The 14,226-nt window shown below is 37.2% G+C and overlaps 1 protein-coding gene across 1 annotated transcript in view; it reads right to left on the bottom strand.

Moving 5' to 3' along the window:
• F5 (coagulation factor V) overlaps positions 1-14,226 on the bottom strand; it is a 72,210-nt gene that overhangs the window by 47,664 nt on the left and 10,320 nt on the right. The window contains exon 3 of the mRNA XM_021930714.2: positions 9,954-10,076. Coding sequence (XP_021786406.2) covers positions 9,954-10,076 — 123 coding nt within the window. The remainder of the gene's footprint in view (positions 1-9,953; positions 10,077-14,226) is intronic.

Below are 14,226 nucleotides of genomic sequence, written 5' to 3'. Positions count from 1 at the left end.
GAGGTTTGATTTAAAAAATTACACAGTCTTATAGCTATAGTCCCAATCAAGATAGAAAAGAGTTCCATCATTCCAAAACATTTCCTCATGCCATTTGTAGCCAATGCCCTCCGGGCCCAGACAACTACTAATCTGCTTTATTTCACTGTGATTTGGCTTTTCTGTAATGTCATATCAATGGAATCATCATTATATACCCTTTTGTGTTGGATTAGTGTTAACTGGTATGGTATATAATTTTCTATCCTTTATTTTTTACCTATCTTTGTCTCTCTCATTTAAAGTGGATTTCTTAAATTCTGCATACTGTTTAGCATTCCTTTTTATTTAATCTTATTTGTTTCTTACTTGTAGTGTTCTTTCCATTTGCTTTTAATGTAATTGATTATATAGTTGGATTTAATTTATTTTCTATTTGTCTACCTGGTCTTTATTCCTTTTCCCCTTCCTTTCTATTTTCTTTTGGATTGAGTATATTTAATGATGTTTAATCTCCATTGTTGACTTATTAGCTTTGTTTTCTTAGTGCTGCCCTTCAGTTTACAATATATAATACATTTTTAACTTGTTACAGACTTCCTTCAAATAATATTATACTATTTCACTTGTAAGAACTTTGCAATACTATATTTCCATTTCTTCCCTCCTATCCTTTGTGCTATTGTCATACATTTTATTTATATATACATAATATGCCCCACAATTAATTGTTACTATTTTTGCTTTAACGTTTAGATAATCAATTGCCTTTTTAATAGATTAAAATGAGAAAAAAATTTCTCTATATTTATCAACTTCTGGAACTTTTCATTCCTTCTTATGAATCTAAATGTCTCTCTGATATAATATTTCTTCTATCTAAAGGAGTTCCTTTAGCATTTTTTTTCAGCTGTACTAGTGAGAAATTATTTCTGCATTTGTATGTCTAAAGCACTCTTCATGTTAAAAAGGTTTTTTTGCTTGGTATAGAATACTAAATAGACAGATTCCCCTATCCTCCACCCTCCCAACACTTTAAAGATGTCCCTAATTGTCTTCTGGTTTGCATAGTTTCTAATGATAAGTCTGCTATCATTTCTTCATTTTGTTCCCCTGTATATGATGTGTCTTTTTATCTCTCACTGCTTCTAATATTTTCTCTTTATCACTGGTTTCCAGCAACTTGATTGTGATGTGGCTTGATGTGGTTTTCTTCATGTTCCTTCTTAGTTTTGTCAAACCTCTTGAATCTGTTGGTTTGTAGTTTTCATTACATTTGGGCAGTTTTCAGTCATTATTTCTTCAAATACTTTTTCTGTTCCTGCTACTTCTGAGATCCAATTACACATATGTTAGATCACTTGATGTGGTCCCACAGTTCACTGATGCTCTGTTCACTTTCTTCAGCCTTTTTACTCTCCGTATTTCATTTTGCACAGTTTCTATTGCGATGTGTTAATATTTTCTACCATTTCCTTTCACAGTGTCTAATGTGCTATTAATTTCATTCAGTGTTTGTTGTATTAGTGTTGTCCTTCAGTTTACAATATATAATTTTTTATCCTTTATTTTTTACCTTTATTTTCTATCCTTTATTGTTTTACTTTTCATGTCAGCAATTGTATTCATCTACAGAAGTTCTGTGTATGCATATTTATATTCTCTATCTCTTCATCATGCTCATGCTTTTCTCTGTTTTCTGGAACATATTGGGAAGATTTATGATAGCTGTCCTACTGTCTCTGCCTGCTGCTTCTATTTTCTCTTTCACTTCTAAATCTGTTTTTTCTTGGTTATGAGTCATCTCTTTCTGCTTCTTCTAATACTTGTTTATTTTTATTAACATTGCGAATTTACATTGTTGTTTGTTGCATTCTTGTTAACTAGTATTGAGTTTTATTCACAGTTAAGATACTTGAAATCAACTTGATTCTTTCAAATCTTATTTTTTATTCCGTTGCCTCCTCAGCAGCCTGTAGTCTAATTTTATCCACCTACTCTTTCTAAATCCTTCTGAGAATTCTATCCACTGCTCATTTATTAGGAAGTCTTTCTGTGTTTGATGGTAGGAACATAAATGGTTACTGGCCCTGCGTAAGGTCCAGGGACTGTTCCAACTGTTCCTTTCAAATGACATTTTTCTTACCCTCAGTACTTTCCTCACATGTATGTGCAGATCAGTATTCAACTTGACAAAACCTCTCTGTAGATTCTCAAGAGCTCTTTCTCTGTGATTATACTGTCCTCTCCAGGACTCTGCCCTACAAATCACAAATTCAGTCACTTAGGCTTCTCTGAAGTCCAAACTCTGTTTGCTCACCCATAGAGACTCTATCTGGGTTCTCCCTGCTTGTGCTGTTCCCTGGAAACTCTCTTCAGGCAGTAAGCTTAGGCACTCATAGGGCACACCTGGTTTGTTATTCTTCTTTCACTGTCTTGAGTTGTCTGTCATTTGATGTCTGAAAACTTCTGTTTTATATGTTTTGTCTGCCTATCTAGTTGTTAAGAAAAAAGGTAAATCTGGTTCCTTATGTTCAGAAGCCAAAGTCTGAGATGCTAAATTTCCATATAAAATATTTTTTACATTTCAGCAATGTCAGCTTCTCTTCTTTAACTGTACCTTTCCCCATCCCAACTGTGGAAAATCTATTCCAGTCAAAACACTTTGCATGAGTTTTCATGGCATCAGCATATGTTTGGATTCTCCAGGTGGGAGTGGAAAATAAGGCACATCCATTCATTAGCAATGAAGGATTCAGGTACTACAGTGATGTGCAATGTACCTCATGAGGTTCTGAGCATGGAAACCATAAGTTGAGTAGGTATATCTAGATTTACTTCTTGCATAAAGTCTTTAATGTGGACCACAAGTCCATGTATGATTTACCTCTACTTCTCTCTTCAGTCTTATCATATGTCTTTTCCCTTGTTAACTGTGGGCTCCTTGTCCCCTGGGTCCCCTGTCAGTTCCCCAGACATCCAACTTCTATCCTACCTCAGGGTCTTTGCAGATGCCATTCCCTCTGCCTAGAATGCTCTTCCTCCCTTCTTCCTTTTGATAAATATGTGTTCATCCTTCAGACGTCACCTTGAATATCAGTTCACTTCTACCTTTATCTCCAATTCTGATACACATTATTTTCCTTCTACAGCACTCATCACAATTTGTAATTAAATGCCTGTGAGATTACATGACTAATTCCATTTTCTTCTACTAGATCATAAGTATTTGTGTCCTGCACATTTTGGTCACTCAAGTGTGAGCTCCTCAAGGAAAACTGCTGGATTGTATTTATCTTAGTGTCTCTGGTACCTTCCATAGGTACCTGGAGGAGCATGGAACATGAACATGAAGAAGATGCTCAGTGAATATTTATTAAACTTCTAAAATGTAAGGTCCTATGGGCTAGAGCCTAGGTCAACAAGTCAAAGCTCATGGCTGTGTGTTGTTAGGATTGCATAATGTTAAAATAGATTAAATGCCAACATTTAAAATCTGGAGTAATTATATAAGAATCTGGTTTCTCTCTAAAAAACAAAAACCTGGAGATCTGGTTAACAACAGGACCAAACTCCTGCACAGAATTTGGTTGGACCTGGATCTTAGCTGCCCTCTTCTGCTTTTTGATTATCAGTCCTTACTGGACCAATTTTGTTCACTGAACTACTCATCTGGCTACTATAGGCAGCTGAGTTTGTGAACTTTGTGCTAGCGTAAAGTGGACTTTGTTGTGTCTTCCCCCAACACAACCCGAAGCATAGCTTGACACTAATAACTAATATTTACTATAGGCTGTACTTTCACTTTGGTAATAAAACTGTCAAGAGCTGAGAAATGATAAAAGCTTAAGTCACTTCCTGTAAGTTATAACATAATTCTAGTCTATAAAAGAAAAAATGTTTATGGAGAAAGTCTCCACTGATAAGCAGGAAGCATTATCTGTGAAAGATTACAAAAGAGCTTTGATAGCAAAGCACAAACAGGACTGATAAGGAGAGTTGCCCTCTCAGGTCAGACCTTGTGTATTAACTGAAATTAGGATGGCTAGTTGATGAGTTGCACTATCTATCTTGAATCAAGCATGACAGCCCTTCTTCAATGCTTCTTGCTACATGGCCTCATAAAGTTGAAAAATGATGTTTCTGGACAGGCAGCTTCCACTGTTTTAAATGGTTAAAACATCACAGGATGTTTCTATAGTAGAAAATGATATTCTTTCCACTGCTTTCACAAGCTCCCCTAAGGACAAAGCATTATATTCTTTGCAGGGTAGGAGATAACTTTTGAAGTTCTTCCTCCCTTTCTTCTTCAGGGTAAATGTGTGCTTATTCTTCAGATGTCAGATCAGATATCTTCTTACAGCCTTCTTGATCTCTGATTGTGATACATGTTTGTTTGTTGTTGGTTTTTTAACAGCACTCATCGCCATTTGAACTTCAGTATTTGTGAGATTATATGGTTAATGATACTTTCTCCTGCTAGATAGTGGGAGAAAGCACTGGAACTTTAGGGTCAGAGTTGAAATATCTTGGTTGTTGTATCATTTGCTAACTGTGTGAACTTGGGAAGGTTTCTTGAAGTCCCTTTTAGCCTCAGTTTTTTCATTTATAATTTAAGATAATATAATCCTTTTTCTAGAGATAACTTTATCCTTTTTGATGGGTTATGAGGACTGGAAAATATTTGTAAAATTTCTGGCTCCTAATAAATGCTCTGGTAGCCTGTGGGAATACATGTTTACATGTTGGTTAAGTATTTTCTTTCCCAGCCATGTTGCAATTAATACAGCCTCTTTCCTTTATGTTCTACTTTAGATAAGATATATCTTAAGTGTCCTTGAGTTCTGGCAACACATGTGAGTAAGATAGAAACCGGTGATTTTCTTAGTTTGGGTTGCTGTAACAAAGTACCCTGGACTGGGTGGCTTATAAACAACGGGCACGTCTTTCTCACAGTTCTGGAGGCTGGAAGTTTAAAATCAGGGTGCCAGCATGGTTGGGCTCTGGCACAGGGTCTCTTCCAGGTTGTAGACTGCCATCTTCTCCTTGTGTCCTCACATGGTAGAAAGAGGGTGAGTGAGAGGGTCCCTTTTATAAGGGCACTAATCTCATCATGAGGGCTCCATTTTCATTACCTAAAAATCTCCCAAAGGCCCCACCTCCTAATGCCATCACACTGGGGGTTAGATTTCAACACATCAGTTTTGGGAGGACACAAACATCCAGTCCATTGCCGTGATATATTTATTCCAAAGGTGATAAAAGTAAGTAAGACTTTTTTGGTAAAAATACTTTTTTTTTTTTGGTAATAAGTAAGACAAGGTACCTACTCAAAATTATCAGCAAAATCAATAATTTTTAAGCAAGTGGAAAATAATGCATAGTCCCTACTTTCTAATCAGTCCTCAGTCCCTCAGTTTAGTTCAGTAATGATTAATATCATCATGATTTGACCATCAACATCCACTAGGTTCCAGGCTCTGTGCTAAATGCCAGAGTAAAAATGTAAAGAAGACAGGGCCTGGGCCCCTGAGGGGCTCATGCTAGTTAACTCTAGGGTACATGTTGGTGCCCTAATTGTGATAGGTTTGACCTCTAGATTTCTTCTAGGGCTACAATTAGAACACACTGTCAATCTGGAATGAGAACCAACCAATGTAAGTATCTAAAAATTGCCTAAGAAGCTATAACATTTGTGCTAGGTATAGCAGGGTAACTGATTTTCTAACAATATTGAACCTGTTTATAAACGATCAGTGTTTCACACCTAGATTTATTTTAACACATACTGGGCTTAAAAAATTATTGTATATATTTGTGTACATGATATTTTGAGATAGATAATGAGAGGTTACTCTAGTCACACAAATTAATGTCTGTCTAATTGACCAAACTAAATTACTCAGAATTTCACATTCACTTGTCAGTTAAATATAAGATTAATTTCAAATAATTAAATGAATGATGTTAATTTAGTATACTACCAAAAGTTGACTTATGAGCATCTTGAATCAAATAGTGAACAATATAGACTTGCATATAGGATATATTCTGTAATTACACTGAGTGAGAACTGCTAATGAGATCACTGGGGTATAATTTTTTCAATGCGTTTATTCTTTTAACTTCAAATTAGTTTACGTTTAGCCTAGAATAAAACAGGTTTGTTGTATCTTTAGTTTTGCAACATACATTAATATAAAGTATAAAATACAAACAGCTATTTAGAGGAAGCGTTTGTGAGATGCAGTTTTGGTGAATGTGATTTTGACTTTGTAATCAAAATTTAAAAAGTAAAGCTCTAAACTGAAAAGAGAAATGGACAGGAACAACTATTGTGCTAGAGCACAGAAAGTCCTTGTTCAGCTGCTTGCTAGAATAAAATCTTTACACAAGGGAAGCTCTTCCTTTATATTTACTCAGTTCTGTTCATTTCCTGCTCAGTCGATAGTCAGCTTTATATTGCGTTTACTCGTCATGATGTACTAATTACTTGCCAAAGGCTCCCAGTATTTTTTTAAAATGAAAAATGGTGCATACAAGCTTTGGGAAAGTGAAGTTACATAAAGAGCCTTTTTGGTTACCCATTAGGGTGCTCACTCAGTAGCTTCTCCCTTGTTATTTATGTTGTGAACAACTCTTCCTCTCCTAAGTTAATAAACTTAGTGAACGCTTCAATGCATTCAAAGATTCAGAACATTCTTTTAGAAGCTATAATGTAGGCAATGGGCAAATCAATGCTGATGTTTTATAAAGAGCTGATTTCATTGCACAGGACGTGCAAGTCTCTTTGGAAAAGGGATCCACATTTTTGTGATTTATTAAATATACAAACCATAGCCATTATAGTTTGTTTCAGGTGTTTATCATATACTCAAGGAAGTATCTACATAAGGCCAAAATATTCAGATGAAAAGTGAAAAAATGTAATCACCTACATTAAGTCGAGCATTGGAATGTTTTGGAACAACCTAGAAGAGTAACTTTTTGTATAGAGAATTTGGCAACACTTGGATACAAGGAACAACGTCTGGCAGATGGAGAGCTGGCTTATCAGCAGATGGTCATCTATTATAGAACTAATTTTGTGACATGACATTCATATGCAACTCATACATTTAAAATATGAGAATATAACTAAAAGAAAATAATAATATTAAATTCTCTATGAAACAAGCTTTTTAAAGGTAATTGACCAAAACAATTTTGAAAATTTTACTGAACAACAAACTTTGCTCAAAGGTGCAGCATTAGAGTCAATTTGTTGCATGCTAGTTATAGAGTTTCTGAAAATGTAACCTCATATTGAAACCCTTTAGTGATAGTTTTTAAGTGATTAGTTACAGTTGCAGATATTTTATTCCCTGATCTAAAACAGTCTTATTGAATACATTATTAAAGGAAATGTCCTTATAAGCATTTTTACAAATCACTGTTTGTCCATTCTGTCAAAAAGGGTTATCCAGAGTTGCCTTATGTTCTGTTGTGGTTTCTCAAGCCAATGTGATACTATCTTAACCCCTCACTACCACCCATCTCTCAAATATCTACCTCTGAGATAGAGGAATCTGAATTCTCATGTAACTGGCTCAGCATGCAGTTAGTTTATCCCCACTCCTAAAAAAAGTAGCTCAAACCACAGAGGGAGGCTATAGGTGAGGCTGAGTGTCAGACATGGAGAAGGAGATGCTTTATTTTAATGCAGAGGGCATAATAAAATCAACTTAGAAGGCTTGTCTCTTACCATAAAAGATACTATCTGTTTATTATATTTGCATCTCATTTCCAAGGTAAAATTTTACTTTCCCCACCAATATATATTTACCTTTCTTAGATTCATAGGACCAGAGGCAATATACAGCAATAATCATGTCTCCAGTGAAAGTTGTGGGAGCATTTTAAACAATTGCTCATAAATAATTGCTGGCTCTGGGGAATATAGGGACAAACAGACAGTAAAGGAAGAGGGATAATGTTGCAAGGTTCGTTCACTGTGCAAACAGCCCAGGTAGGGTACAAAGTCTACAATTCTTACCTCCTCCCTTATTTGAAATGAAACCTGCATGTGACATTTTGATATTTTGAGGTTTCTCCCCCTTCTTCTTTACATTGCTGAACTCCTGATGCAGTCATCTGGAAGCCTCATAAGTAGGTGAGGTGGTTGTTCACTATGTCACTGCATGACTGATTTCATGTATGTCATTGTGTGATTTTAAGAACATAGGAGAAACTCCTGTGCACACTACCTCACCCAGAGTCTTGCCAAATTCACTTTGAAAGAAATCTCAATGCCACAGTTAATGCGTCATTGTTTTTCCTCAAGCCAAAGATTAAGTGCTAATGCAAGTACTCCTAAGGAAGGTAGTTCATTGACTTATTATCAGTCACTTACACCTTAGTGGGAATGAGTTTGACAACAGTTTATATAGAAATTAATAAATTTAAAAATTACTTTCTGATTTTTTTCTGAAACTAACGAGTTTTCAGATAAATACTAAATTATTTGAACACATTTTAATTGAAGAATTATCTTTATTATCATAGGTAATATTTATTGAGTGTCTGTTATATGCTAGTCATTATTCTAAGATTTCATGACAACAAACTTGTATGACAGAGATATGATTATTATTCCCATTTTACAGATGAGAAAGATGAGGCACACAGAGGTTAAATAACTTTATAAAAGTCACTGAGCCAGGATTTGTACTTATTAGTCTAGTTCTAAAACCTGTACGTAAACCACTCTCCTACTCAATTCTTCTCTCAAAGGTATGATGGCTGGAACATGCGGGAGAAGGAAAGATATTTGTGAAACATGAAAAGTCTGAAATTATTTTAAAATGTTATTATACCAACAACTATTACAATTTGCATACAGTTTTTCATACCAGTGTCGGATGGAACTCTACAATGCTTACAATGATCCAAACATCAGCATAATGGGATAATTAGAACCATATTAACATCAGGTACTTACTATTCAGCAGCTGATACAATAACTTGCATCGCTATTGTCTTTATGATCATTGCCATCATTGTCATCATTATTTATTGAGAGCTTATCAGATCCCAGGAGCCATGTTTAGTTCTCTACCTAAGTGATCTCATTTAAATTTCAGGCAATCTTATGGGTGGTTATAATCATTTCCATTTTATAGATGAGAAAACTGAGGCTCAGAGCTGCTAAAGTCGTAGAATCAGAAATGATAAAGCTAGAATTTTAACTTGTCTGCCTTTGAAGCTTACTTTCTTAACCACTTCAGTATGTCCAAAAGTCTAATACTATTAATACTTCTAGTCTCACCACCACCAAACACCACTTACTGAGTGTCATCTATGTGCCAGGAAGCCTATATCAGGCTAGTTCTATGTCACTGTGTCAGTGGCTCATGGGCCAATTCCAACCAGTTGCCTGTTTTTGTAAATAAAATTGTATTGTCAGAGGCAGTTTTACTCTGGTGTATGACTTGAGGGAAAGAATAAGGTAATAACGTTAATTAGTTCTGGCATCTGTAACCAAAGCCATAAAAAGAAAGTATCATCTATGGCTGCTTTTGTACTAAAAGGCAGAGTTGAGTACTTGCAACAGAGATCTTACGGCCTGCAAAGCCAAACAAACTTACTATCTGACCCTTTACAGAAAAATTTACTGACCCCCGCCTTAAACCATCTTTCAATGTATGTATTATTATTCCCATTTTAAGATGAACATATGAGAATTCAGAGAAATTAGATAACTTGCCCTCCCAAATATTAAAGAGTAAGAACCCAGTGAAAAATGCAGGTCTAGGGGACTCCAAAACCTTTTCCTTGTCTTCTCTCGAAACTTACAACAGCAACAATTTTTATAATTACCAGTTGCAAGAGATTTCCCTAACAGCACGTGGTTAACAATATAGTTTTAAATGTTGATGCTGGTATTAAAGACTTAGACATTTTCCCTTTTCAGAAAAATATTAAATTTATCTTACCTTCTGATAATTTACTGTACCTAATTCCTTGAGGATGGATGCTTAAGGGCTTATCTGCCTTATTCTTAAAGTGAACTTTTATGGTGTCTCCGACTTCAGCATATAAAGTAGGCCCAAGAAGTCCTGTGAAAACAAATATTTAAACTATGTCTGTGTTCAGGGTCACCAAAGGCAGAGTTGCTAAGCAAGAAAAGCAAACAGATGATACCAAAAGTGATTGCTACCATTCCTCCTGGTCCTGAGGCTGACCGGCTTATCTTCAATCTAGAAGGTTTTAGCAGCTCATTAACTCAACATTACATGTACGCAGATCAAACAGAATGGTAGAAACACTTGTCCTGGACCTAAAAGAAGTCAACAGAGCAGGAGAAATAGTTCTGACCAAGTCCCGCCCACTTTGACCCACTGTCATTCCTTAGAGATAACTGTCTTTGCTTAAGAAAGATGTTCATTTCAATTACAGAGGGTGATGCGACAGAGTAGTTACTTTAGATTTCTCTGATGTGGGAGTGCTCAGAGACCTACATGAATTGAGGAACCAAATCACGCAGCTCTCTGGCTCTGAGGCGGGAGTAGGCTTGATGTATCTAAGGAACAGTAAGAAAAACAGTATGGGAAGAAAGAAGAGATGAGGTGGATGGTGGGTGTGCAGAACAAGGGAGGCCCTATGGGCTATGGTAAGAACTCGAATTTTCTTCTAAGTAAAATGGGACATCACTGGAGCATTTTTTTTTTTTTTTTTTTTTTTTTTTTTGAGATGGAGTCTCGCTGTGTCTCCTAGGCTGGAGTGCAGTGGTATAATCTCAGGACCCACTGCAACCTCCACCTCCTGGGTTCAACCAATTCTCCTACCTCAGCCTCCCAAGTAGCTGGGATTACAGGCATGCACCACCATACCCAACTAATTTTTGTATTTTTAGTAGAGATGACTTTTCACCATGTTGGCCAGGCTGGTCTCGAACTCCTGACTTCAGGTGATCCACCTGCCTCAGCCTCCCAAAGTGCTGGGATTACAGGCACGAGCCACCATGCCTCGTCTAAGTGAAATGGAGCATTTCTAAGTAAAATGAAAAACCACTTTGTACAGCAGAGACATAGCATAATGTGTATTAAAAGTTCATCCTAAAACAAAAAGTTCGTCATAGCTGCTGTGTAGAGAATAGTCTGTGTAGGGACAAGAATGGAAGCAGAGAGCTTAGGCAGAATAGGAAAGAGACTGCAGTGTACTGGGCCAGCACATGTAGCAGGACGTGATGAGTAGTGGTTGGATTCTGGACATTTGTGTAGGTAAGACAAACGAGACTTGCTGATGGATTGCATGTGGCTTGTGAGAGACAGAAGTCAAGGATGACCTCAAGGTGTTTTATCAGAACAACTGGGTAAATGATGTTATTAGTTACTGCAATGGGAGAACACAGCAGGGACAGGAGGTTATGGGTGCAGAAATCAAGAATAAGGTTTTACTTTCTACATGCCAGGCACTGTGTTAGAAAGTTTCTGGCAACGTGGATCAAATACAGTCCCTGTCCTGAGGAGCTCACAAGCTAATTTGGAGATAGATGTATGATAGGAGCGACTGCTGAGATATGGGCAAAATACCACAGAAGAAGAGAGGATGAAGCACAGATTCTGTCTGGGGAGTTAGGGAAAAAGTTGATGGCTGAGTCAGAATTCAAGGAATTATATATAGTCAGCCCTCCATGACCATGGTTCATATTCATGGTTACACATCCATGGAGTCAACCAATTTTGGATCAAAAATATTTTAAAAACAACAATAAAAATAACACAACAATAAAAACAATACAAATAAAACTATAACATAATAGCAATTTATATAGTATATACATTGCATTCAGTATTATAACTAATTTAGAGATGATTTAAAGTATATGAGAGCATGTGCATAGGTTATTGCAAATACTATGACATTTTATATAAGGGACTTGAGCATCTGCAAATTTTGGTATCTGTGAGTAGTTCTGGAACCAATCCCATGTGGATGCCAAGGGATGACCGTACTAGAATTTCCAAAGTGTAGTCCTTGGAGTCTCTGCATCAGAATCACCTAGGGTCTTACTAAGAGGCAGATTTCCAAATGTCACCTCAGCCTCAATGAATCTGAGCTCTGGAGGTGAAACTTGGGAATCTGGACTTTAACATGTGCTCCTTGGTGATCTTGATGTCTTTGAAATCTTGAGAATCTATGACCAAAAGAGCCATTCCAGACAAGTGACAGAAATCAACTACTGTCATTTCTGAGCCATCCACAAGTGTCATGGGATTGGCTTCTCGCCATTAGGCATCCTAGAAGCAGGAGAAGGAAGTCACAGCACTCATGGAGCTCAGCCACCATTTGTTTGCACTGGTGACGATAATTATAATAGGGCTTTCCTGTACTGTTTCCCTTGATACATTCAAGTACTGTAAGTCCCTACCTTAATCCTCACACGTTTTTAAGGTAGATATTAAGATCTTCATTTTATAGCTGAGGAAACTGAGCCTCAGAGAGTTTAAATATCTTGCCTAAAATCGCACAGCATCATGATTTAAAGTTTAATATGTCTGTCTCTAGATCATGACTTTTAAACCACTTCTTTAAACTACACCTCCACCTTGTATTCATTCCTTTATTTATTCAATGAATATCGAGTGCCTATATTATCCTAGGCATCAGAATTGCAATGGGGCATAAAGAAGTAAAATAGATACACCCACTCCCTGCCTTCATAGAGTTTATAAAAAGTCGAACATTTTTATAGTTCTATAACTTTATAAGTTTTTATAGTAGGAAAGACAGATTTTAAACAAATGATCACACAAACATTCCATTTATTTATTCATTTATTTTATTTTATTTTTTTTTTGAGATGGAGTCTCGCTCTGTCGCCCAGGCTGGAGTGCAGTGGCTGGATCTCAGCTCACTGCAAGCTCCGCCTCCCGGGTTTACGCCATTCTCCTGCCTCAGCCTCCCGAGTAGCTGGGACTACAGGTGCCCGCCACCTCGCCTGGCTAGTTTTTTTGTTTTTTTTTTAGTAGAGACGGGGTTTCACCGTGTTAACCAGGATGGTCTCGATCTCCTGACCTCGTGATCCAAAAACATTGAATTTAAACCTATGGTAAACATTATGACAGAAAAGAATGGAATACTCTGAAAAGTATTTGACAGGGGAATCTAGTCCAATAGGAGGTAAGTTGGGGAATTCTTTTCTGAGGAATTAATCCTTTAACTGAGGTCCAAAGGCAGAGAGGCAAAGGGATGGCCAAAGACATTCTAAAAAGTGAGAGTAGTATGCACAAAGGCCCTGAGGTGCCAGAAAATGTGGTCTTTTCAGAGAACTGACAGCCAGTGGGGAGGTGGAGCTTAGTATGTGAAAGGAAGGAGCAGAAAGTGAAGCTGAAGGCATTCTGAGAGTCCCATCATGCAGGGCTTTGTAAGCCTCTTTGAGTTTTCCCTTTAGCCTAAGAGTATCTGGAAGCCATTAAAGAGTTTTCATCAGGGTGCAACATGGACCAGATTTTGGTTTTAAAATCTCTGGCTGCATTTGTGGAGGATGATCTGGGAGGAAACCGAGTGGAGAACAGTTGTGAGAACAGATTTGGCTCCAGGAGAGACAGTGGTGACTGAGATTATGATGAGATGATGAGGAGAGAATATATTACTGATCTATTTAGAAGATAAAATAGTTGGAACTTGAAGATGGATTGGATATGGGGTAGAGAATGAAGGACATCAGTTTCCATGGATGGCTGATGAGGTTCTGGTTTGGGGAGCTGGGTGGAGGAGGGTGCCATTCTCTGAGAGGGAGGACACCATGGGAGAGCTTTGTTTGGTGGGTGTAGTAGGCAGAATAATGTGCCCCTGCTGAGATGTCCATGTCCTAATCTCTGGGACCTGGAAATATGCTACTTTATATGGCAAAAGGGACTGTGTATCTATGATTAAGGATCTTGAGATGAGATTTTTCTGGGCTGTCCAGGTGGATCCCATGTAATCCCAAAGGTCCTTATAAGAGGGATGCAGGAGAATCTGAGTTAGGAACAGCTTGGGATGCTACTCAGCTGGTTTTGAAGATGGAGGAAGGGGCCATGAGCCCATGAGTGTAGGCAGCTTCCAGTAACTGGAAAAGACAAAGAAACAATTCTCCCCCAGAGCCTCCAGAAGGAATGCAGCTCTGCCAGCACATTGATTTTAGCCCAATAAAACCCATTTTGGACTTCTGATCTGCAGAAATATAATCATAAAAGAATAAATTTGTGTTGTTTTAGCCAC

Source organism: Papio anubis, chromosome 1, assembly GCF_008728515.1.
Source record: "Papio anubis isolate 15944 chromosome 1, Panubis1.0, whole genome shotgun sequence".
NCBI lineage: Eukaryota > Metazoa > Chordata > Mammalia > Primates > Cercopithecidae > Papio > Papio anubis.
Note: the sequence above shows the minus strand (reverse complement) of the source record. Positions and strands in the feature narration are given on the sequence as shown.